We start from the raw sequence: 27,462 nt of genomic DNA, 5'->3' as shown, positions 1-27,462 counted from the left end.
GAATTATAATTAATCACGGTTCTGCCGCGTGGGAGAGCGTCGCGTACCAAGCGACGATCTATCATATTTTGTGATAACGCCACTAGGACGCATCTTGTGAACGTATTGGCTCGGTCGGGTTTGGAACTCACCTATGTGACAACATTCAGCGCAATACTAAACAAGCATTTTGTTAAGAGAACATGATTACTTATTCTTCCGTGGGAAGACTTTTTGTAATTTGAATATTCTTTATATGCTTTTGAATGACCTTAGGCGAAATCATTCCTTTTTTTATTGTGTTGCTATTTTTATTCTATATTTGAATTTAAAAATGCTTCGATGGCAGCGATATCATTGATGCGATTGCATTTTATTGCATTTTCTAAGAATCGCTATCCAATATCGTCTTTAAATTTCACTTCCAATAGAAGCGTAGATTGATTGTAAACTTGGGACCCTCGGGCTACGACGGAGGCTGCTGTCAATTGAGTTTGTCTGCAAGCTTCGTGTACTTTAATAGAGCACTGAACTAAGTTGAACGCTAACTACTATTAATATTGTTGCATAAAGTGAACCTATCTATTATAATTTATTGTCTTAAGATTCTTTTGTTTTCTTTTTAATGGAGCAGTTTTATACTTACTGAACTTAATTTGTTTGTATAGGTCTATATGAAAGAAGTATATTTGATCAGCATTTTGTATTCATTGTATATTTGGCCAACGAGCTCTCTTTGTCTGTCCCCTTTCACTATGTTCCCACGTTTTAGCCTCTTAATCACGTCAGCTCTGCGCGCGCGCCTAATATTGCACTTTAATGTGTTTATTAAGCGCCATTCCCTTTAATTGCACACCATTTAACATACAATATGCAGTGGTCTTTTGCATGCTAGTTAAACGTGGATGCGATTACATGTTATAATGTAGCTTTAAGCATAACAGACGTCAGGGACTCGTTTATTTGATAACTATATAAAAAATATATTGTATTATGATTCATCTATACTGTTATGACAATTACTTTTTATTGATTAGTACTATATATATATATATAACGTATATTAAAAACGTTTTTTCTTAAGGTTATGAAGTAAAAGTTTTTATTTTGTTACTAACAACGTAATTTTAAAATGCTCAATTATTATGTCTTTGTTCTAAGTAAAACACAGATACGTATATATTAGTTGTCGCACCTTGTATTTTTTTTTATTATTCTGATTCTAATAAGAGTATGTGATAAATAAACGACGGCATTTAATATAGTCTCTTATTTAGTAACTATAAGTATACCGTGAGCATTAAACGGTCAATGAATAATAGTAACGTTTAACTCTGTTTGCCCGGCCATTATGTCAACACGAATGCCTTAATAGTCGGACATAAGTCTTGGATCGAAAGTGTTGATAAATAGCCTCGTGTCACCATTACCGAATGTGATCTACGCCTCTCATTAGCTCCCTTTAAATGAGATATCACTCGGTGATTAAGCGACAACACGGCGTGATTATTTTATTACATTCCAAACTTATTAAATAGTTAACCGATTTATGTTTTAATATTAACGGTAAGGTTAATAATCCTTTATCTGTAGGTGGTCTGAAAAAAGTGTTTTTGTTTGTTAAAATTTACACAGAATAGACACGATAGAATCGTGAATATGGTACGTTACAGAGAACTTGTCTTTTAAGAAATTAAATATGCATATTATTTTCATAAATAAAGGGTTTGGTCCTCACAATATATATTTCATTAATTTTAAAATTGGAATGGTTAATTCTTGATATTGTATTATTCTATGTACAGGGATGTTAAAGAAGGAATTTGTTTTTTTTTTTAAATAAATATTTATTGTTATTTTGGGAATAACGTATTATATTGTATAGAAATATTATAACTTTATGATTAATGTGAACAAATACAATAATGCACACAAAAGTAGTTACATTAATTTCTTGTCTACTTTATTGTCTTCATCACCAAAAACGTTTTAATTTGGAAAACATTGATTTTAACTTCGTATGCATACATTAGCAGATATTAGCGGTGCGTACATTAATAAATATAAATATATAGTGATTGAATATAAATTTATGACGTTAATAACTTTCTCATATTCTTTTTTAAACGGTTCTTTTCGGAACACAAAAATTGATAGTTTAATTTTGTTGTTTTCGATTGTGAGTCGTTAGTGTCACTGGAACGCTTTGGGCGATGCAAATGAAGACGTCCAGGGAGAATTCGCCTTTGATTTACAATGTTTTAAAGTGGCAGAGATGGGAACGAATGAGATTTTATCAGAGGAAAGCGAAATATAAGAATCTTTATGTGATCAGCGTAGACAGTTATCTGATTACGTTGTTTGTTTGCATGTGGAATTATTACTTTGTATTTAAATTTCATTTATATTTTAATCATTTTATGCGTAATTAATTAAATTAAATTGAATTATTGATTTTTATTGAATCTTACATCATTTTAGAGTATTTTTATCGGATATCTTTAATGTCCGCATTGTATAATGTTTTACAATACAAAAGCTTTCTTCTAAAATACTAATAATAATTTGTATCGTGCTTGCATACGAAAAAGTATTTTTTTATCCATAAAAATTTTTACATAGTAAATGGTTAAATATAATATTAAAAAAAGGATAGGTCATATTTAGTTAAAAAAAGGTACAAAATGTTTCAGTTACCTCTTCAGTATAATAAAAAAGTATTATAATAAGCTTACTATTAAAACCGGTTTCAACTAGTTTTGTATTAGGTTATGTTGAAGCAAATTATTAAATATTATAGCATCTCTATATATGTACCTATATCTCTTTTTAATTAACACATTTTATTATCACTGCCAGCTTATTGCTAGCCTGCATTAAGTTTGGAGATCGTCGTCACATAATCTATGTATTCATAATGAAATTATTCATCAATTATACAAAGTTTTATAGATCTATTCATAAATGCATATTTAGTAAGATACGAAATGATCCCAGAAGTTCGCCTCGTAAATCATAACTTCCACCATAAGCCATAGAGTGAGTTGTTAATGCTTATAACTGAAATAAGGCTAATGAACTATTGCGCAGTCTTCTGTCGCTAAGTTGTGTTCATATGCAACAGTATCAAAAACTAGAAAGATTTCTCCAAAAACTATTTATGTCACATTAGCATACCCTTTTATATGTTACAATGTTGTGTATATTGTTTTACTTACGTTTTAAACATTAGTTTACCTTGTAACTTTATCTTTATTACTTAGGTCTTCACTTCGGATAAAAGTTGGGGTCAAACGATCATATTAATCGTTAGCGCGAAGGCTTTTGCTTGAATTCTTATCTTATAATTTAATTTACACGCGTATAACGCTTGTTGATTAGTAAATTTATCACCGATAATTCAGAGTTTATCTGTTAAAAATCTTAATTTCTTTATTATATCTATTTCCTTACTATTTAATTTGAAATGAAATTTTGATAATTGCTTGTCTTTCGTCTATATTGTTGTTTGGCTAATCGTCTACGGTGTAATACCAATGTTGCGTTTGAATTATTCGATTTCGGCCTACTCGATCCCGTTCATGTCTCTTTCAGTTCATGCATACAAGAACAAGTTTATGAACAGTTATATTGTATATTTATTGGTTTATATTATGTATATTGATACGAAAAAAAATAATCAATTGGAGTTTGAAATCTTAACTGTATACTAAGATTATTTTACATTTCTTGTTTCTGTTTTGTCACGTTCAGTAACTACCGTTAAAAATGAATGTATTCTATTATTTAAAGCTTCTTATAGTAATTAAATCAATATTTTATCGTAACTAATCCTGACTAATATAACAAGATAGATATGGTGCGAACGATTGCAACTGTAATTAAAACCCATTCTAACTTGCAAGGTTGTTATGTAAAGCAGTTTTAATGAGGCCTCTTCATCTGGTACTACTATGAGGCCAACACCTGCGAGGGGCTGAACATTAATAGAGAGGTGTGTCGCCACGCCCCGAATGTCGACTGCATGTTTCGCAACCTGCTTCATGTTGATTTTATGCTGTGCGAACCCGTTGCGGAGAAATTGCTTTTTAATAAAGTATTAACTATTTCTCTGCTGAGATTGAATACAAATTTGCACTTTAGATTAGACCGTAAATTATCTAAATGTTGAATTAAGAGTAAAGCCACGGTGTGCGTGATTCTCCCCGCTGAGTAACGTTATGATATTTTTTTAAAGATTTATTATAATATTACGAACAGCGTTAACCCTTTTTTAATAATAAAATTTTTTTGATTGTCCATTTATTTTCAAAAATGTTGTTATTGCTTCTTTGGCTTAAAAAGTTTCATAAAAGTACACATTTTATTTAAGTAGGTACCAGAATTTCGAATAATCTTAAATTATAAGGTTACCATTTTATTATTTTATTTTACAATGTGTTATAACGCTAAACAGTTGCCAAATCATTTTGCTGACACCTTATTTTATTTTACGATACCTAATTTGACTTGTGGTATTTCGTATCTTCTGCTTTAAAATATATGGGCGTGAATTAATGATAAGTTCTAAATGTGCAATTTGATTAGGTACTTCTTTACGTATGTTATGATGGGCCCAAAATAAAAAATGATAGTATGTTAGATCCGTGATTAAGATAAATATTTATTTGTGTTGCCTATTATGTGCTCTACGCCTTTATTTATTATGTTGACATATTGTAAGTTTTATAATTGCAGTTAGAATATTTTGAATTCTAATTCCAGTGCTATATTTTATAATTAACTTGAACAATGAATGCAAAAAAACAAATATTTTTATTAATTCAAAGGAAAATGTATACAATGAGAAATATATAAATTCTCATTTAAATGCTTATGATACCTAATCTCCCTTTGGGGTTGGTGTTAATCTATATAAAGATTTGTTTTAGCCTTCCTATTAGTGGCCACCTCTACTTTTGGAAAGGAAGATAACTTATACATTTTAAATTGCTATAGTCTAAGCGTTGTGTTAGTAGACAGCCAGTCAAGATATATCCTTTTATTATTATAGCTTCTGTTACGCTCACTTATATTACAGTATTAAAATTAAATTTATCGTAATTATTCTTTTATTAGTAAGTCGATTTTTAATTATGTGTCTGCTACAGCATGCTATCTCTTTAAGTTGTTTGGTCGGCTGCGGCGCCGGAGCATTTCTCACGAATTTCGCTGCGCGGCGCCTGCGCGTGGGCGGCCTATCATACGCCGCCATCGCACGTCGCACTGAATACACTTGCCTCACACACTAATATCATCCCCTTTAACCTATCACTATAAACATAAGGTTCATATTACTAGTAAGTCTCTCCTTACTATTCGTTAGATCATACGAATGCCCTTTGTTGCCTAGTGCGTCTAATTAGTCAGACTGTTTAGTGCTATGCTCGCCCCGGGCTAACATTAACTACGGTGCACAATACGAAACGATGTGATTTGTTAAGGTACGAAATTTACTATGGATAGATTAATTTTTAAGATACTATATTTTCCTTATTTTTTTTTGTTGGTTCATAAAGAATGCCCACCATGTACCGCCTTGAGGCATCGCATAAAACATATCGTTTTCATGTACATTATGACAATTTATATCGCGGTTTCAGGGCGCCATCAATACGCCTACAAGGACACAATATTTTCATATTATATTGAACGTCTGTGCAAAGAAGGCATTGTGTTTCAAAAGTCGTGGTGAGATTCATCTGTCTGAGAATATTCATAAGTGTATTTTCATATTTAGCATTGCCATTAAATCTCCTTGTCTGATGCTTTTAAGTAGGTTCAGTATTATTGACAGCAAGATATATCAGAGTCTTGGAAAGCAACACAACATACTTATAACTCACGCTTGTAGGGTCTTCATAAAATATTTTTTTATAAATTATGTTTTTTTTATGTACTCAACCTACTTATTGATATAAAATTTAATGTATTATTATAAAAAAAATACTTGTTAAAAACATTACTTAATTGTCTTTTATATTGTGTCAAATTTAAATAATTATAATAAATCAATATAATGGCATTCATACGATAAGTTATCCTATGCTAGGTACTCAATAAGAGGACATAGATGGGTACATTAGTGGTTGTAATTAACGTAATTGTTAGCCCTTGTTCTTTCCGCTCTGGTATTAAAAAGGGTATATCGGCTACTGATTTGTCGCGATAAGGCGATTTATCTTCAATAAATTTATCGCTCAATCAACGTCGACGCTTGCGCCGGTTCGCGCGGCCGCTGATTGGATTTCTTCATAATTACATCTTTTGACACGTACGCGCTAAGTTTCGTACTTCTCGAGCCGCCAGGGCATGAGATCGTGGGAGCACCGTGTAATCAGCTTTCTTGACCGTCTTGTTTTGATTTCAAACCATGGAATTATATATTAAACTGATCCATGGCTCTTGCAAAAAACAATAATTATTATTTTAATTTATTAGTAAAGTTATTTTTTAATATAATTAATACAAAAGGCGCATCCTGAAGAAAAATCACCAATAAGAAGTAAATATGTTTAATCTTCAGTCTTCAAAATAAGCTGTCCTTATTATTTTTGTTATGGGTCGATTATTATTTTTTTATTCATCGTTCTGTTTTCAAAAATTCAATGGTAATGAAAGGTGGGTGTACCGCGTCGTTTTTTTAAACGGATTCGTTTAGTTGTTGCGAGAGACATTTGGTGGTTATTAACTGACAGGGCTGTCGGGTATGCGAATATTCATCGTAATAAAATTCCATTTACATTTCCATTTGAGAACTTTAAAGTTAATTTATGTTCATAAGCACAAATAATATACAATTGGTGTTGACTTGAATGTTTTTTTTTGATCAACGTTTGCCTGCCCTGTTAAAACTGCATGTAAAAAGAATTTGGCAGGCATTGACGGTCTGTCGTCTGTCCGACTTCAATCCTCCTTCCCATGCTTTTACCCAACAGTTACTCTGCTATCATATGAGTGGAGAAAGCTATATGCTCAGCGATGATGTGTCAATTTAATTTCGTTAGTTTATACATCAAATCAATTTTAATAAAATCCTGGATTACCATAAATTACTTTTAGTCTAAATTATGAGAAGGTTTCCCCTGTTTCGTCAATATATCTGTACTTGTGCGTATTAACTATCAAACATTTTTTTTTCGTCAAAGATTTATTATTAAAGGTAAATTCTCAATTACATATTCGACAGAAAAATCTTACTTCAATTGTATAAAATACCCAAAAAGGAAATTTAAACGTGCGGTAACGCAAATAAAAGAACACAATCTTGCAACACTCGAAAAATGATATCAGGTAAACTGACCATATGTATTAAGTTATTTCAGATAAAGTTACAAGTTACGATTTTAAAGGTAGCGGCTATTAAATTTATTTAAACAGATTTAGCTCTGTAACGGCAAATAAATATCTTCGTTTAAATAACTAAACTTTTAGGCATAAACATAAGTCTCCACACTTAATACATTGATACTTAGGTATTACGTTGTCTTTATACGTATTAAAAAAAAGAAAACTAAAACCTAAAATAACATATTTGAAATAAAATATCTTAAATAAAATAAACGCCCTTATAGTAAAGGCTTGGATGCTTTTAAAGGACGCCATTAAAGCCTATCACACCACCCAACTCGTTTCAGAACCGATTTTCGGCGCGGTGGTCGCAATTAGGCGCGATAAATGCCCCCGACATCCGATCCACTAGCTTTTATTCGATTAATCGGTCGAAACGAAAACGGAATCCGATTTTTACGGGTCATTTCTTTTAGTTGTTTATGAAGAATTTTACTGGATATATCGAATGATCGTTTTAGTGATCGAGGAACGAGCTATAATTTAGCATCTAGTTTAATGCATACAATTGTGACTATACGTTTACTTTTACTTTCTAATTGGAGCCCGTATGTTCTTGAAATAATAATTGACTTGAAATCAGTAAAATATGATTTAAGAGTATCGACCGTTGACAAGGCCCGCATGCATGAAATGGTCGCCACATATCAATTATGTTGACACCAATTATTACTTAAGTCATTATACTACGTAACTTGTAAATTTTATGACTTACTTTTATTACAATTACAATACAAGAGCATTGGTCATGTTCGAGGTCCATCTATTGTCATATAATATATAACATCTATGATCATTTATAAGACATCACGTCAAGCATTACTTATCGATATTTTTGTAATGTCATTTGACAAATATTTAGGCTTATTGAACATGTAAGATTAATATTTGAATGGTACAACTCCACCTTTTCTAAATCTACCGCATGAAATCTATCGGTGTCAAAAGGGGAAAGAGCGACTAACGATATTTAAAACAATAACAAAAGTCCCTCCATTACAAGGCGACAAAACCCTAATATCAATATGACACAATGGAAACAATAGTTGCTCTCTGTCAATTATGCCATCATTACCATTCGAATAAACGGTCTAACAGATCACAGTAGAAAAAAGGTATCACAACCGTGCAATGCAGCTTGGGATGCGTATTCAATGGGATGGTGTTAAAATGAATTCTATAGTAACGGGAGTAAAATTATGGATTCTTTCATATTCTGAGTGATGATACTGCATTTTGGAGTCAACGCAAGATTTATAAATTATTTATAGACTGCAGTGTTGGTGAATTTTCTTTACTGATGATATTATTTGTATGTAAGAATACAAATAATTAGTGGTCGTTATGACAAGAGAATTTATCATTCAGAATGTGTATTATTTAACTACATTATATTTTATAGAATAAAAGATAACTTTGATCTAGTGTTTAGAGTTACAAATTCCGTTTGTATATTGTGTCTTACAGTAAATTCTGTTTTGCTTTCGATCGGTGTTGTTTTGTGAATACCGTTCAATTGAAATTTAATACTTTGATCTAGAGTTGACTCACCCAAAAGCGTGATTTTGTGTCATGTCAGTATGTTTTATGAGGCGTGTCTTATTTTTGCGCACGAAATATGTGATTATTTTAAATACAACGCCTGATTCACTTTCGGTTTCAATAAAAAAATATAGTTTTTTTTTCATAAATGTTGGAACAAAATGAAGTTTTCGCTACAGCTAGTTTCCTTTCTTATTCAATAAGGTCAATTATGATAATATGCTTTTTTTAGTTGCAGAATGGCTAGTATAATAAGTATAATAACATAGTTGAAATTGTAGATCAAAATGTTATAGTTTGTTTTACTTGAAATTAGGGTCTGATAAAATCCAGCTATATTAAGTTATTATGTGGTAAAATAAATATTTTTATATAGGGTTAGCGACAAGCATTGTGTTCCGACGAGAACTGTTAGTAAACTTATAACATTGTCGTAAGTATATTTTTCTAGACTAGATTTCTGTAAAGTACGTATATTTGAAACTTTACCGATTGAGAAATTAAAAACGTACAATAAAATATGACAATAAAGCGTGTAGTTCCATCCATTGATTTCAATACAGGATATATAAATTTAATGGTACGAAGCTTATTATATAATATTGTAGTTTCTAGTAAGTTTTGTTATAAGTACATATTAACATACGAGGAATTTCTTGGTAATGGTACTCGAATTATTTACAAAACTTTTCCTTAAGACGAGAGATTACTATTTAAAATACATGTGGAATAAGCTTGAAAATATTTTAAGTAAATATTTTAAAGTTAATCTAGGTTAAACCGATGCGTGTAAACATCTCGAATTTGCATACTGTCTTATCTTAATTAATTTATCCGCATAAAACTGTAATTATACCTGCAGGTGGTGACTTCTTTTCCATGTTTGCAGATGTAAAGTTGTGTGTCGTAAAAATGACAAATTTACTTTTATCGCCTTACACGACACATGCAAGTAATGCGTTGTCGCGTCGTATGTTTGTGTCAGCGGTAATCAGCGATTTATTAAGGACTATTGTTGATAATTTTATCATCGTTTTCTTCGTTCTGATTTGTCACATGACTTGTAAATGGCCGCACAATAATCGTTACGATTATTTTACACGACTACAAATATCATATTGTTACTTTCTTGTTATACTCTGCAGCCCAACAATGAAATGGAATTCTTAAATATTTCTTTTTGAAAATTTGCAAACACTGTCATGCTTCTATATATTCAGGTTTCTTTCTAATCAGGCTTGATTGCTTCTAGAAATGTTTCTTCTTCTATATTTATAAATTATTTTTTTGCCAATATGGCTCTCTGGAGACTTAGGTTTGTATTGAAATAATGGTACCACATTACAGTAATAGTAAAAATCTTTCAAGAGTGAGTAAAACCTATGTTAATTCGCTCAATCAATCTTATCTGATTTACGTAATTATCATAAATTATCGTTGTAATGTAGCCTCAATAGCTCAACGGCGTAGGCCACCCAGTTATGTGAAAGTTGTAGGTTCAATTTTGACCATTAGATTATTGCTGTGTTCCAGTTAGCTAGGCAATGGTTGTCGAGTTTTAGTAAAGACATACTTGATAATAAGAGGTTCTAGTATACATTTAGTACAGTAATACTCTTAAAATTATATTTATCTCCTTAACAAGTAATATTTCATAGGAATAAACAAAACTAAAACTCGGCATGACTACATATATGTAATCTTAACACTGTCAGAATCTGTGAAATAAGCTTTCCTTTTACGTATATGAAACTCGATACATCTGTCTTATTTTTTCTTTCTTCCATGTGCAAGACTCATCCACGATGCTAAATTTAAGGACTAGATGAACGACACCTGATTCTTCAAAAGCAAAACCGATAAGAAGCTAAGAGATATATAGAAATATAATGAATATACTAACGCACATAAGATTGCCATAATTGTAACCGTCCTTTTTCTTTCGACGTAGTCAAATAAGATGATCATTAAAGGTTAAGTTAACTATAGAATGTTTTACAGCTTTATTATTAAATATTATATTTCAAATTCACCTTAAATAATAACATCATTGGTTTTATTTTGAGTCTCTGCTTACTTTATATTTATAATCTGTTCACACGATAGGTTAAAGACCGCCTGAGGACAGTATTAATTTATTATACCACAAATTCATTGATATTATTGTGTTTTATAATTATTTATTCAGTGTTAAACCGGGACATAAATCAATATGAACATACGTCAGGTATTACGATTATACCGATATGTTAATAATATTATTACTAAGTACTTGGATAATCGAGTGACTAAGCTTTGTTTTGGTAATCGTAATAACCATATTGTTTATGCTGCTTACGCGATAATTATTTTAGTATAAGATATGTGAAAGGATATATTATCGGCAATAATAACTTTGAGAGTCAAAGTTCTGTAGTAATATAATTGAACACGTGAAATGTTAATCAATACTGCAATCGATATGCAATATTTATACACACTGTATATTAAATTTAAACCGAAACCACCAGCGTATCCAAATTGAAAATTAACCCCTTTTAAACACGCCCCTCGGCGGTCAATATTTTTTATTTGATAATCTTTTTCAATCTTGTCAACACTGCCGATAAATTATTGCCACCATAACAGCCTGTTATTAGGTACCTGACATTTTATTTAAGGCGATTTTGTCCGAAATTGAAAACTTTTAACTAAAAATTTTTGCCTGCGGTGCAACAGAAATGGGTTTTGGGATTTATGATCAACGTTTTATGGAAAATTATGGTTATTTAAAATTCTAACGTTTGTTTCATTTATATTAAGTTTGACTTCTTAGAACAGTTTTGTATTTACTTAGTTTAGGTTTTTTCATAGCGATATCTGGAGAGAGTGATGTTTACGGGTCCACTAATTTAGAAATTCGGATGTCCCGTCTTAAACTTGATTCCATCAGGTGGCCCTCAGCGTCATAGGTCAACGACACCGGTGAGGTAGGGCTAGTTGATGATTGATCAGGTCTCTTATCAGTGCCGTGTCGCCTACGTGCGGCATTTTCAAAGTACTATTGTCTATAGCCACAATGGTATGTACTAATGATACAAAAATCATCGCCATGTAGCATAATAATTATCAGAAATGTAAAAATTTATCATAGCTATATTTCTTGTTTCAGAGAGTGCAGAAAAGCAATATTGTTGCTGTAAAGGATGTGTAAGTATGCACAAAATTATAATAATTTTATTTACACTACATTCAGTTGTTTAGTGGCTAGACTTTTGGTTAGTATTTGTTTAAAGCTCAGCCTGCTTTTAAGTCGTAACAAGTCTCCTGCGCGTAAGCTTAAAAATACTGTAAAACGGAAAATACCATGCCTTATTATGAAAAATCAATAGGCTTTATAGAAATTTCTAAATAGGCTAAAGTGAGACAGTGGACAATTTTTTTATGTTTTAATTGTTCTGACCAAATTTTATTCACGTTGCTCAATTAATAGATTTGATAACTGTGCAAGAGGTATAAATTAATTAATTTTATTAAAATAATCTTAACATATAAAATGTAATTTGTATTTTTTTACTGTCTTTATTATTAGTAGTCTCCTGCACACTAAGACATATTGAAGGCACGAGCGTTACTCACTCATCTAATGCAACACCGATATTAATTTTATGTGGAGGAGCGCGTATTCGTGATTGAATATATCTGTATTATAGAGCAAAAGTTAGTGCTTCTCCCTCACAGGTGCCCTTTATATTCCTTTTTCTCACAGTTAGGACGACAAATCGATACCATCATGTAAATAGGACTACAGAATAGATTTAATTTAAAAAAAATCAATCACGATTAACGTTAACAATAGTTTTCATGACAGTATCGGATGTATTTTTAATGTTATATTAAGACTATTTCATAAACTTGACGGATGATATATTTTTGAAATTTGATATAATTTATTCTATAGATCAAAAATATCATTCCATAAATATTTTTCTTTTCCAGATGGGATATAAAAACACTTTTAAAAGCTATCCCAAAGTTGGGAGCAGTCATAGACCTGACAAATACGGCGAAATACTACGACCCAGCGGTATTTCTTACTTTATTATTATTTTTGAATGCATATTTGTTTTTGGAATTTGGAAAATATATAATTGAAGGTTTGGGGATGTTTACTATGTTTTTTTTTTTAAAGAGGACCGTTTTACGGTTAATCTTTTTTGTGTAGCTAAATAATACTTAATAATATAATTTAGCAAACATTCGAATAACATTTTGTACTGATTTGTTAGTTATGCAAGTTTATAGTGGATATGTAAAAGCAACTTCTCAAGACAGGATAACAATTTTTAGCTGTTAAGATAGCGCTTGTAAAATTCTCGTCTCGCCCAGTATGGGCCAGAATACGGGGAAGCAATAAAGTTATGTTCAGTTTTACGATTGAAAGTCACATTTTCTACTACGATGCTTTGTTCGTTTCTATGTCTGATTGCAGTGCATTCATCTGCTAATATAATCCGATCGTAAACGAACTTTTCATGAACCAACAGATTTCGTATTTAAGTAAAGCACAGATAGCATTTTAAAGATATAATTTACCTATTACCTCATCTTAACGTATTTTTATATCGAATAAGATATTTATTTACAAGTAATACTACATGAACCAATGGTGTCTCGACTATTGTTAACATTTCATTTAAATAATTCAAACGTTTTAACAATGTATTTGAAACGTCTGCATTATGTATTGTTATTTAAGAATATTTACATTTAGCTTTAACTAGTTAACTGATTTATCGCTTATTGCATATGATTTAGACCCAAGCTGAGTTGTTACACGTAAAATATTTTGCGTTATTGCGAAAGCGTTGTTTGTGATTACTTCTAGCATCAGTTATCCACTCTATCAAAGTTTTAATGTTTCGTTGTTTTGGCTTGCTTTATGGACATTGTTTGTTCAGTATATGTTGAAGTTACTACAGTAGCGACAATGTACATTGTTAATATTTCGCATTGTAAAATTATTATTTTGTTTACAGGCTTTATTTCGAGAAACTAATTGATTGCATTCCTTGTTTTATGTTTATTTTGTATTTAGTTTCGGTTTGTTCTCAGCGTTGAACATAAATTGAAATTTTATTTTAGCAATAATATTAATATAATATTTTGTAGTTGTGATAGTTATGTCACTGTGTGCACAGCCTAGCTGTCCATTTACAGACTAAAGAAGCAGTGTAACGAAAATAATAGTTATTATAAATTACTTATTAAATAAAAAAAAATAAAAGTTTAACGATATTTATAACGATAAGAATGGCGTCTTATCTGATACTTAATTCTAATAAAAAAATGGTTTTGACGACGTTGGCTTGCCGTCACTCGCCGACACTGACCGTCTATCAAGTCTATATCAGCAACCGTCCGGAAATGGCGGAGATAATCTAATTACTGCCGCTTGCAAGTCAAAAAATAAAGATAAAATCGATATAAATGCTGTCATCAAGTCTTTTTACGGTTTTTTTTTTCGTTTTCAAGGGTAGAAATTGTCAAGTTAATGTAATATTTTTTTTCTGTAGGAGCTGAAATCCAAAGGTGTACTGTATAAGAAAATTTTAATACCAGGTCGCCAGCTACCGTCGGAGCACACTGTTAATGTGTAAGATATTTTTTTATTAAGTTTTGTATTTAATTCTTATTAAATATTTTATTTATGTACGATATTATAGTAGATATTTTACCAGTGGAAGGTACGGTACATCCTCCAAGATTTTTAATCTTTGTATTTGTAGAATTCACTATTGATCCATTGTTCTCAGAAAATAAGTAATAATATTACCCTATATATCAAACAACTCAGCCATCGATCAATGCAACAACCTATGTTCCCTTTTTGCAGTCGCCGCAAATTTTAATTTGAAGCGTCGAATTGGCGCCGTTCGTAGGCCGAATATGGGTAATGTTATAAATCTCTGCGCATGCGTGGGCGTTGTCGGCGCGCCTGAGGGCCACAGACGCTCAGAGCTAGTGTAGTGTAGTGGTACCACTGGTACCTCTTTAGATTCAATTGAAGCCGGTCACATCTAGCGCTTGTGTTCATTGGCGGCGCGCTGCGTCTGCGTCCCACGCGTTTACTGATGCCTTTTGGAATTTGAAAGGCATTTGTCTCTAGTACGTGTCGCCCTACGAGCAACATATGTCTCACCGGTTATGACAAAAAAAAAACAATATTATTAACTAGTTCAATTACAAATTTGTGATGTTGAATTTGTTTTATTGAATATGAAAAAAATGTGCTTACCAAACAGTGGTATTAATCAGATTTTTATCACCTGCCTAAACTAAGAGCTTTAACTCGAAGATTATCTCGGTCATTTGTTTAGTCTTTTGTTAGAGGCTGCACGACGACGACGGCTAGCTTCGCCATAAATAACCATCGGCATTTCTCAGATACTTCGTCCCTGTTATCGCGCCCGAGAGCCGCGCATCTGTCTGTCAGTTAGGCTTCGACAAATGTGCCACCCGTATAGCTACTTCAAAGTAAGCGCTTAATAACGACAAACAATATAAAAAGTTTTAGAATTTAGTATTGGATAAATGTAAATACATATTTTAATATAGATATTATTGAGTAAAGTACAACGAGGTAGAGATATCGTGGTAATATCACCGCGGTGACCTTTCACTGTACGAGACGAAGATGATCATGTGCACGCTCGTAATGATGCTCGCGTGCCTCGACCGTTTGTTCATTTATCACGGCTATATTTTTACTTGTTTTCCATGTCGACTGTCCACGATCATGTCGTCATTACAAACCAGCCCGTGTACCAACAATCAGGCCGACTATAAATTGTGACCACCGTTGAAGTACGGATTGTCAGATTAATAGATTTTTATGGTTCAAGACTAAAGGGATTTCTGAGGGGTCAGTTTATTTTATTTACGCGCCGCTAATGAACACTTATTATATTTTATGCATTTTCAATTCACAAAAGAATGCGATGCCGGATATGTGATGTAAAAACATCGATATTTTCGATGATATTAAAAGTATCGATTCGGCCATATTATGTTTCAATATTTATATAATGGATACCGTATCATCTGATCACGCTAAATCCGCATTAAAGCTTTTTTTCTTTAATATTTTTTGTTTGTTATTCTATTAGCGCATGATTGAGAGTTATCTCGAGACAATTTGACATAGCAGTATTAAGTCATTTTACTATTTTTAACTTATTAAATCAAGTTTTCAACGGGAAAACCAAAAAGGTTGTTTTTATTTGAGCAGACGTTCTAATTGCTTCAAGAAGCTTCTATTGATGTCAAACATATTTAAGATAGTCCTTAATTATGATTAAGACGTCATATAAAAAGTATGACAGTTCCCGTTATAATCTTATACAACTTTCATTTAGATAATAAATATACGACGGATACTTCGATTCATCTTACAGTTAGTATTATTTGACAATAAAAATAATTAATCTATTGAAGAAACAAACTGTTGGCTCTCTATAATGTCTGTAATAATATTAATAGTAACGTGCCCATTACGAGTGGTTACCGCGTTTCATTCGAAGTAATAACCGATGTTAATATCGACAATGTTATAGTTTCCTTTCATTACATTGCTGCTATATAATCATTTATAGACCACACATGTAATAATTGAGACATTGGACAAATATGTATTATTATAGTTGGTTATCTTATTATTGTGCATAGTTCGACTTGTCAGTAAGCCTTACGAAATTACTCGCGCCGACCTGTGGGACTTAATTAAAATCGGGTTATGAAACATGTTCAAATACATGTATTGATTAGGGCATAATCTTGTTTTAATGTTCGTAATCATTATTCTGGTCGTGTAATGCTAGGTCCGTTGGACATGTTTCAAAATTTACCATAATCAAATTAACATACGCCTATAATGCCAATATATTCAGTGTTATGTTCACAATGTTTATAGTTTATTTTTATTCATTTATGTATTGCAATTAATTTTGAGTTTCCATTTCAATTATTCTTACTTTTTGTGTCGAGATGGTCCAATGGTTAGGGCGTCTGAATTTTAACCGAAGCATTTGGGTTCATGGCGTGCTCGGCGGTAGAGGAAAATATCTTGAGGAAACCAGCATGCCTTGCACGTAAATCTCCTACATGTGTAGGTATCCCACGAATCTGTAATAAAAAATAAATTATTGAAACATTTGACTTAATTTTCACGTATTTATTTAATTTTTTCTGTTCTTCATTGACAATTCATAATAACGATATTTATTTAAAAGTTTCAGAGTATTAAATATTGTTATAATTTAATATTCCGTGACATAAGTGCGGGCACTTGAATTAATCACAAAAATGACTCACGATTAATGTTTTGAGTATTTAGTACCGCGGTTTATGTATCACTGGCGCCGGCTTTTGATGCTAATTAATGAGCACATCCTACATGTTTATAAACCGACGAATGCATATTGTGTATTATTTCTGTTTAAATTTCGAAAGAAAGTTTCCTTTTGAACGTATAATTTAATTGCTTGGGCACTTTATCGGAAACATATTAAGGAAAACTTTTATATGTCATAACATAATTATATATATTTTTAAATATAATTTGACTTATATATGAATTCGTAGATAATGTATAATTCATTGTGTGTGTGTGTGTGTGTTAAAATATTTTTATATTTATATAAAAAAATTTCGTGTTTATAATTCAGCCCGCGATTGACTAAAACCATTATTTTTAGCGGTTTGTTTTTGAGTGCCATTTAAGGCAGTGTCATAAACCGCAAAGGCATGCTTATTCTGGGAACCAACAATTGTCATCTGTAGGCACTGATTCATTGCATCTAATTGAGATGAGCTTACTAGGCTCGTAGTGAACACGTAATACTTATGCGACTTCACGTGAGTCACAGTTTGTGGGAATATTCTAAAAGGAAAATGAATACTTGTTTTTGGGTGGTCGTATGTACATGTGATATTGCGGTTTTTATGAAACAGAAACTAATGTAAAAAATAATGATCAAGTAATAACTACTACGGCAAAATTGTTATCTAACATAAGTTCTGAAACGAAACAATCAACTTATAAGTAAAAAAAGTGATTTTGTATTATATATATATTTGTTTATCTGATTATATATAAGTAATATATATAAATGTTATATTAAATGTAGGTATTTCGATTGTATATTATATATATCTTCTTAGCGTGATGATTTATATATATTTCCGCTCTTAATGCTTGAGTATTTCTTTTCATTTGAATAGAATCGGCATTAAAATCAATTTACAAACAAGAAACCGAGTATATAGTTAGTATTTTATAAAAAAAAATACAAACGGGTGATTTAGATATTTATTAAAATGCGACCTACGACCATAAATTGTCTATTTCGAGCGTTTCAACAATTAATTGGCGGTTTAAAGAAAAACAACTTCATCATGTATTTTTTAATATCAGCTCGTTCATGATTCCATCATAAAAATTCACTCTCATAATTTTTTCATAACGCGCACAATAATAATTATTACTTCAAAAATGATATTTGAAAATGTACGCAAGTTCAAATTGATTGTTTGCCTTACATCTTATATCATTTATATCTTTTATCTCATATGAGTATCGACAGTTCACCGCCTGAGGTGGTAACGATGCGCCTACTAGTTGGCAGTTAACAGTAATAACTTTGTATCTCCACATATCATGTTCTTTAAACATCGTGTTAAAATGAGACCAGCTCGTTATATTTACTTGCTTACATTACGAGTACAAACGTAAATTAAAGTAATATCAATATTTGTTTCATTTCAACCATGCGATGAAACGTCGTTTGACTAAAAATAGACACTGTTTTATAGACATGGACTAAAGATAGAACTAAGATAGACTCCACTCCTTATAGCAAGAACCTTGGTTTTGATTTCGTAATTTTATCATGTAAATAATTTAAAATATATTTGTGTGTGTATATTTTTAAATAGGTCAATTTGAAATCAGTTTGTTTTCTCAGTATATTCTTGCTCAACCTTTGGCCCATGGTACTGTTACAATACATGTCTCTGCTTTTAAGGACGCTCCGGATTGCATGGGAACCATCTGCATCCTTATCTGGCGTTGTATCAAAATGTCCCCTATTATCTCAGATTCGACCACTTGCTTGTAGAGCACCGACGTGTACGTTGTACACTACCATGATGGATGCGCTCCTATCACTTATGTGAGGTCTCTTGTTAGGGGTGAAAATATGCTTCCATCTATCAGATCAGATTGTTAGAGGTATGTAAGTCGGAGTTGTATATTATCACGTCTTATGTAAACAGAATCGAGGTCGATACACGACTTATCATATAGTACGAATGAAGTTCAGCGGTGACTAATATTTTTTTATAAAATAATTTAAAATTGCTTGACTAGACTTTCTAAAGCATAATTTTATCTTGTGTATTTTTATGGTGCGTGTTTCATTTATAAAAAGACCCCACACACTTGGTGACTGATTGAATATCTTGGATTACCCATTGGAGATCGCACATTGATAGCACATCGTATTGAGTTTGCCATATGATATCTCTTATAAACCTTTGGGCACGCAAGTGTGATCGCGGACGCTGGAGGTTCTGGTCCCATCTGTTGTTAAAGGTAATAATAATTGCAGCGAAGTTTCTCGCAGTTAAATAAATTTTCCAGTAACGCCACGCAGAGGCACGGTCTTTGCCGCATGAAAAATACCCGGATTATAACTCGGGAGCGATCTACCGACAGATAACGCCGCTAGATATAAATTATCACACACCGTAAGACGCAACTAATATTAAATAAGAAAGCATGTAATTCACGTTGGTTCGATCTACCCGACCGAGCAATAAAATACACAATTCTGACAGTTTTTAAATAATGACGTCCGTGTTGGTTGGTCAGGAAATGCTTAGAAAGTTTAATTCAAAGTTTGGCCTTACTAATCCAATCTTGATTTTGATCTCAATAGTGCAGTGAATTGTTATTATGTTTAAATAAATATAATTATTAAAATAAACTCATTTTCGATTGTTGTATTGCGGCAGACTATTTTAATTGCAGTTCGTGGTAAAGTACAGACTTTGCCACGAATTAAATAATTATAAAATATGTGCTAAGTAAATGTTACGTAAATTATAATTATACAATAATATTATAGCAGTAAGTTTATTGTAATTGCCTGGTTACTAGAAAATATAACATACGTTTAAAAACAAAAAATAAGCGTGTGTAAATATTTGTTTAAAAAATTGAAGTAAATAATAAATAGAATAATTCTATGAATGACTCTAAAAAGTGCGGTTCTAAGATTTTAATTACATAAAGCACAAACTTTGTTTCCTCATTAAATAAGGAATTGGTCGGAAGGTCTGCTCGATCTCGGAATTAAGTTATAAGATTGTACGCAAGACGTATACAGGTTTCAATGAATTTGTCGAATCGTGACTTTATGCATAATTAAATTGTTTACTCTTTGGCGCCAGTCGCCACACGTCGTGGATAGATTCGTTTAGTAAATCTTATTGGAGTAAAGATTAAAGTTCTTGAGAATTGTTTGTTAATGATCTTTTGTTTAACCTCCTACAGCTAGCAATCTTAATTTACAGTTTCACGGGTAATTTTATGATTGTTTGATGATTAATAAAGTTGTTATTCTTTTATATCATTGTTAATGTTTTGTTCAAACTTAAAATATTACTTTAACGATTTGAAAAAAGTTTGTTAAAATACTCGAGGGACATTTATACTAATTTACATGACAAATCACAATTATTATAATTCTCGTAGGCAACTTTTCATTCAAATTCTAAAGGCTATATTTATCGGTTACAAGTTCCATCAATTTGCATCCTTTGAGGACCACCCTTAGACGTCATTTAAGAAAATTCCAAACGGTATTCGGCGCCTCCTCTCCTATCTCATAAAATACATTTGTTATGATGAAAACAAACATAATTCACCAAATAGGCAGAAATGCAATCCACCGGTCGGCAGAAACGCCTTGTAACTCTGGGACGCCCACTGATCATGCGGTTTTTAGGTGTAAAAAAATCGATTAAAGTATGGCGACACGCTGCGATCGATACAAGATAATATTTCATTTTGGACTGCGAGCCGTAGTTTTAACATTTTTGTAAATTTCAATTTAATATTATGCGACGGCAGAGATGTTGTTACATATCATTTTACATCGTCGCCAAGTTTTATTGATGTTTCACTGTTAGGAACAAGGTATTATCGAGTGTTGGAATGCAATAAAATTACACAGCAAATTGCTTTTATTTTATAATAACGATCATTAGCGTTTATTCTCATTTGTAATATATTATCATATTCGATTTCTGATAACGTTACGTTCATGTGTTGATTTATTCATTTATTAGTTAAGCTATTTAAGTTTACTGCTGTTACATATTATGTACTGTATAATTTATAACTGATAATTTTTTATTTCATAGCTATATCTTATTATTAACACGCTTTTGTTTCCAGGTTTATGGATACTGTGGACGAATTTCTAAAAATAAATGATGGTAAGTTTTGATTGTACAAGCATCTTTTGATGGTAAGGTTTCTTAAGAATTAGATAGGTTTGGTGTTCTTTCCTTTAGATGCATCTGCACTTTTGAGAACATTCATTTTAATGATAAAAGTACGACGGAATTAGGAACAATCTGTTTATTTACCAATTAAAGATGAGTATGTCTAAAATTCCGACAAAGTCTTCTTCGATAAAATTGTCTGGCACTAATTGCTTTACATTGATTAAATTTTTGTATAATTTTATTAATTTATGAGAAAATCCTTTGATTTTTTTCTACGATTTTGTTATGCCTAATAAATTAAAATTATTGTGTTCGAAACGTTTCTAATCTTATTTTCGAGGCTAAATTTTAACGATGGCAAAGTGAAAAAATAATTTGTATTTGTATACTTTGATGTAGGTACGATTCACAAGGAGAAATGTCTTGCGTGGGAGAGAAGTTTCGGTGAGGTGTTAATGCACGCCCATTGCCTAATTGTATTACTTTACAAGACCACCATAAAGAGTGTCATTGAGCTAAGCCTTTATAGTCACTAATTGTTATTCTATTGTCGATGTCGTCTTAAAATACACAGTGATCACGATTGTACAGTTACCTTCAATTGAATATTATGTTTTTGTATTTGACTGTCATTTGATTCAATATAATTTATATAATAAAAGACAAGTTACTACGAGCGCCGTAATAAGAACACGTTAATCTTAACCGACTATGGGTTTACACCAAGGCAAGTGCCACTGCCAGACAAAATATTTTTAATTATTAGTTTGTCTCGTTTTCGGCGATGTAGCAAAGCATTGTGAGGAAACTATCATTTGGCTAAAAATTCTACTCATAGGGAAACGAGGCATTAGCCCAGCAGTGGGAAATTTACAGGCTGTTCCTTATTTTTGTTAATATCATCAGTCATCACAAAGAAAAGATTAATCTTGTCCATCTCATTTGCAGTGTTAATCTCTTACGTAACGTGATCATCAAAGCTATTTGAAAGCTTATCGTTAATGCTGGACACAACATACGATTTCAATTAAAGATCGATACGATTTCGACTCGGAATGCATAACACGTTTATCAAATAAAGAGCTTCAATGACATCTCACTCACCATTATAAAAAGGCTGCGTCGGAGTTCTCGTTCAATTGGTTTGTCAATAAGTCATAGCAATCAAAACTAGTAAGTTCGGTCCACACGTCTGAGATTATCGGCAGCTACACTTTTAATTACATTGACACAAATCGTGGTTATCGTCGAACTTCTCACGGTGCCGAACTCAATATTCAGAATGTTCATTAAGTTCTAATTACGAATGGGCGCCCTTGTTTGTCTTGATCACCAAAACTAGCTTTTATTAGATTACGTGGGTAGTTTCAATTAATAGTGAGCATACAAGTATCTGTCGGCCTTTTCATTTGTAATGGCCAGTTATCGGTGTCGCTAAGTAGATTGAGTGAGATGAGTATTTTAAGAGACTAGTTTTCTATGGTTAGCGCTAGTTTCTTAAATATAGGCCGAATCGAGTTGTTTAATCTGTTTTATTGATAAGATACTATTGTTGTTACTGGAATTGATTAATATAACTCTCATGGTATGTGTCACGTTGTTCTATTTTATGTTTGAAATAGAAACTTATTTAATTTTTTATCACATCACTTTGTTCGATCTTATACTTTTTTTGCCACATATAGTATGTATGAGTCAAAGGCGTTTTTCCATGCATTGCATTAAATGTTATCGTTTTTATGTTCCACTATCTAATTAAAAACTAATTTTGCTCAACATCTGCAGATATGTTATAATAATATAAATTATATTTATTAAGTATATACAAATATATTGAAAGAAAATAACAACATGAAAATATTTGTATTGGTTATTGCAAAAGTTTTACAATAAGTACATTCGGGCTTTAGAGGTGCAATATAAGTTCACATTGAAATAGGAGGTGGCGCTCCGGCTCGGTAATGCGACGATATTCATATTTCACGCGCTATCGCACGCAAATCGCGCTCGTGCTCTGATTTACACGATATCGCAGCACGGGGAATGTCCTACACTCGCTACCGTTCGTTTAACCAAGGGTGGTCTTAATCGGCGCATTCGCCAAACCGCTTTCGCCTTTGCTTTCATATTAAAATATAGTTTAATTTATCAATATCATAATATATTTTACGTTACTTATAAAAAGTCAACGTCGATAAAATATTATGAAAAATTATTTACTTAAAAATATTTGACGCGTGTGGCAGAAGTTGTCACAACTCTCAACATTGCTAGAGTGATTAATTAACTATGGTGCCTTCATAGACAGATGACTTGCTTCTAATCGTTGAATATTTTTTAACATACTTATTAAAGTCGTACTAATTTGACGTCAAATTATTCTGCAGTGAATAAGCAAACTTTGTTTGTTAGAAAAACACTTTAAGTAAGTATGGGAGCTAAAAATATCGTTGCTTTGAACCAGTCCATTTTGTTCAAACATAAAATAGTCGTAGACGAAGTTGCACTCCGGGCTAAGGGGGCCACGGTGACAAATGTAGCTGAGATAGTATTATTGGGAACGTGATAACGTACGTTAAAAGATATAAAATTGTGACATATGGCAATAAAATAAATATAGATGATAACAACTATTATTCGTTAAGGTATTTTTATATCGAGAGAATTTTTGAAATAAATGTTATGTAACACAAATATTTTACCGTCGGTGCATCATAAAAATACCGAATGACAGAACGTGTAGTGCAACAGTTATCTTTTAAATACCTAATCAGTCAACATCTCATCCCGGCCCACGCGTGGCGCCAAGGAGAATGAGGCAATGTAGCGTGTAAGAGACGCGCAATTAGTCGAAGCTGGTTAATGTTGGACAAACTATAAATAATTGTCTATTTTATTGTTATTGTAAAATAAATATTTGCGCAATTATTGTAATATTGATGTGAAAAGCATTGTTAAGTCGAGACATCATAATCTGAGATGCGTGTCGTAAAGTCCTAATAAGCCGATTACGATGTAAGGGGGTCGGCGCGTGGGCGCATTCTCCCGTATCGCTATCGACTTGTCTCACAATGCACTGATTGTCGACAATCGATCCGCAACAAGATGCTCGCACCTATCTATGTGCATGCCTTGTAGCCGGAGATGTTATCGAAGCGAATTTAAGAATAAGCTGATGTTGGAGTAGGTATATACGAGTAAATATTTGAAATTGTGTTATGTTTAATTAATTAATTATAAAACCTTTTCCTTCACTTTGTTGTTTGGTTGTAATATATTTTCTTACAAGTCTCTTTAGATAATTTTCAAACCAAAAAAAAAGACACGTTACGTTTGTTACTTAAATGAAACGTGTTTAGCCATTCTAAAAGTTTGTAAAAGTAAAAGCCATTCTAAAAAGTTTATTTTGTATTACTAGCACTACCCGTCTGATTTCTACATATTAGTGCTATTTCATAGCGACACGTTTGACTGATCTCAAAAAAGTTTAGCACCTTGTCCAAGGTTGTGATTAAAATTTTGCTAAAACCTTTCCCAACGAGTCTCTTTATTTCGTAACAATTCAGCCCAAATTTTAAGTCTATTATCTCGTAGCTTATTAGTCGTCATTTGATAAACTAGTTAGGTCGGTGACGACATTTACTTTTATATATAATGTACATATTTACAATAATCATATTTATTTTTATTTTCTCATGTTTCTAGAAATAATAGAAGCAAACTTTTTTTTCAAGTCTTATAAGTTCCTTATATCATCGTACATACAATATAAAATTAATGCTGATAATAATAAAATTTAATTTAAAACTGTTTAAAAAAAGGCTCTTTTTCTCAAATGACCTTATAAATGTAAGATTATATTTATTCTTTCAATTTTCGTTTTTTATAGTCGTAAATATTTTGAGTGGGTAATTAGATAACTGGTATAAAAGCGTCCAAGATCTATTGTAGTAAATTATTATGCTATTTTAATATTCCGTATTTCGTTCAATGTCTTTTTGTAACAAACTTCCATTTCTCCACATTTGTATCGTGTTAAAAAGCTGTTTACGAGGATAACGGTTTTAAAAATCGCGTGATATGTACCCAATGAGATTGAAGGCCTAGATACTCATTTTATATTATCCCTTAATTGGACTTAAACCTTGTCTCGATTCGATAAAAGAGTTTTAATTTTTTTAAAGTAACATTAAATAATATAACTTTTGGGACAAATAAAATATGTAAATACGATTGCTCGGCGCTATGTCGGGTGTGAATTTATCGTCCTACTTCAAAGGTCTTCCTGAGGAAGCGTCAAACCACGGCCACGGCTTCCGCTCACCCCGTCCACCCCTTTCTATATCTACCCCGTGTAGGGTGTGAGCGGGTGAGAGTCAACGACCCCCGTCCGATGTTTGCGGTGCGATTTTGAAGACACAAACATGAACTCGCCGTTTATTTTTCCCGAGGACCATTTCACTTATTGATCGGGCATTGTCTGATAATTCAATTGGAGATGGTATTACTTATAGCGATTTGGTGGTTTATTGTTTGATCTTTCAATACGTATTCGTTTTAATGCTTTCATCTCTTGAGTTTATTTTAGGTGATCTTGAAATAAGTTTAGCCAACAAAATTTTGATAATAGTCCATCTTTAGAATATAATGAAAACTTAGTTTAATGATTCCCTAATGTAATTATTTAATTAAAAATATATTAAATTAATTTCAGATTGGTTGATTGGTGTTCATTGTACTCACGGTTTGAACAGAACGGGCTATATGGTCTGCCGTTATTTGCGGGACCGTGTTGGGATTCCCGCTAAAGATGCAATAAAAAGTATATAAAAATTGTGTACTTTAGAAGTGTTTAAAGTTAAACGAATCTCGTTCAGTTGTAGTATTTTTTTACAGGCTTTGAAATTGCGAGAGGCTATCAAATAGAAAGAGCTAATTTCATTGCTGATCTACTAGGTAAGACTCCACCTCCACCAGATCTAGGGAAGGAAACAGTGGTGAAGCCGGTAGAAAATGTATATCAAATTGAACATAGTCTGTCTCCGATAAGTATAAATAAAGAACCAAAATTACACGTACGCGATAATACACACAGCTGGTGCGTGCCGAGCCCTAAGAAAAAGAGAAGAGAACGCAGTATTTCCAAATCAAGTACATCATCCTATGAGTTTGATTATAAATATGATTATTGATAATCAAATATAAGAACTATAATATTTATACATAGATATTCCGACTTCATTAAAAATTGATTAGTTTAAGTTTGAAATGTAATGTCTCCAATGACTTTTCTGAAACTTTAGAGTACATAAAGTGTTTTGTATCAGTTTCAAAGCAAATAATATGTATATCCTGAATTACTTTTCCTTAAATATGTTTGTGCATAGCTACAATGGACATGACGTAATATGTTTTTGATCAGTTTGGTTTTTCAGTAGACGCTTTTGTACATAGAATGTTTAGGGCATGTAATTGCTTATATACATAAATGTATCTAACTTATAAATAATTCGATAATACTTTATTAGCATAATCAATTGAGCAATATTAATGTATTTATAAACACTTTATGCACGCTTATTTTTTGAATTATTTGTATAAATATATGTATATTTAGTTTAAATATGATATCATCTTTAATATACAATTTTGAATGCGCCCTTTAAAAAAAACGCAATGAATAAAAATTATAAAATAAAAAAAAAATTAAAACTGAATTCTTGTTTTTTTTTTTGTCAATCCACTGCTATCAAATCCATTATTCTGCGACAACTATTCGATATAGGTGACGGAGAGTACAGAAACTGGTGGGTCATGAGAATAAGTCTAATTATGGTGAAATTTGTTGGATCACGTATAGTGACGTGAACAGCTTGCACGTGTTTGATAGCATCGAGATGGCTTTGAGATAGGTAAAGCTATGATGCGTTGGGTTTGGCGCGTGACGAAGGCACTTGGAACAGGATAGGAAAATATTAGTGTCCGCACATGGTATGT

At 31.9% G+C, this 27,462-nt stretch overlaps 1 protein-coding gene across 2 annotated transcripts in view; it reads left to right on the top strand.

The window, feature by feature from the left end:
* The window catches only part of LOC125066904 (RNA/RNP complex-1-interacting phosphatase homolog), a 38,949-nt gene extending 11,817 nt beyond the window's left edge, over nt 1–27,132 (top strand). The window contains exons 3-8 of one of the 2 annotated variants that reach the window (XM_047675222.1): nt 12,062–12,090; nt 12,889–12,976; nt 14,466–14,545; nt 21,413–21,453; nt 26,180–26,287; nt 26,362–27,132. In XM_047675222.1, coding sequence (XP_047531178.1) covers nt 12,062–12,090; nt 12,889–12,976; nt 14,466–14,545; nt 21,413–21,453; nt 26,180–26,287; nt 26,362–26,657 — 642 coding nt within the window. In that variant the 3' untranslated portion in view covers nt 26,658–27,132. Of the gene's footprint in view, nt 1–12,061; nt 12,100–12,888; nt 12,977–14,465; nt 14,546–21,412; nt 21,454–26,179; nt 26,288–26,361 lie in introns of both variants that reach the window. The other variant, XM_047675221.1, reaches the window with a different exon arrangement.
* The last annotated feature ends 330 nt before the right edge of the window (nt 27,133–27,462 follow it).

The sequence above is a fragment of the Vanessa atalanta genome, chromosome 10, assembly GCF_905147765.1.
Source record: "Vanessa atalanta chromosome 10, ilVanAtal1.2, whole genome shotgun sequence".
NCBI classification, from domain to species: Eukaryota; Metazoa; Arthropoda; class Insecta; order Lepidoptera; family Nymphalidae; genus Vanessa; species Vanessa atalanta.
The sequence above is the reverse complement of the archived record's forward strand: the minus strand, read 5'-3'. Positions and strand labels throughout refer to the sequence as shown.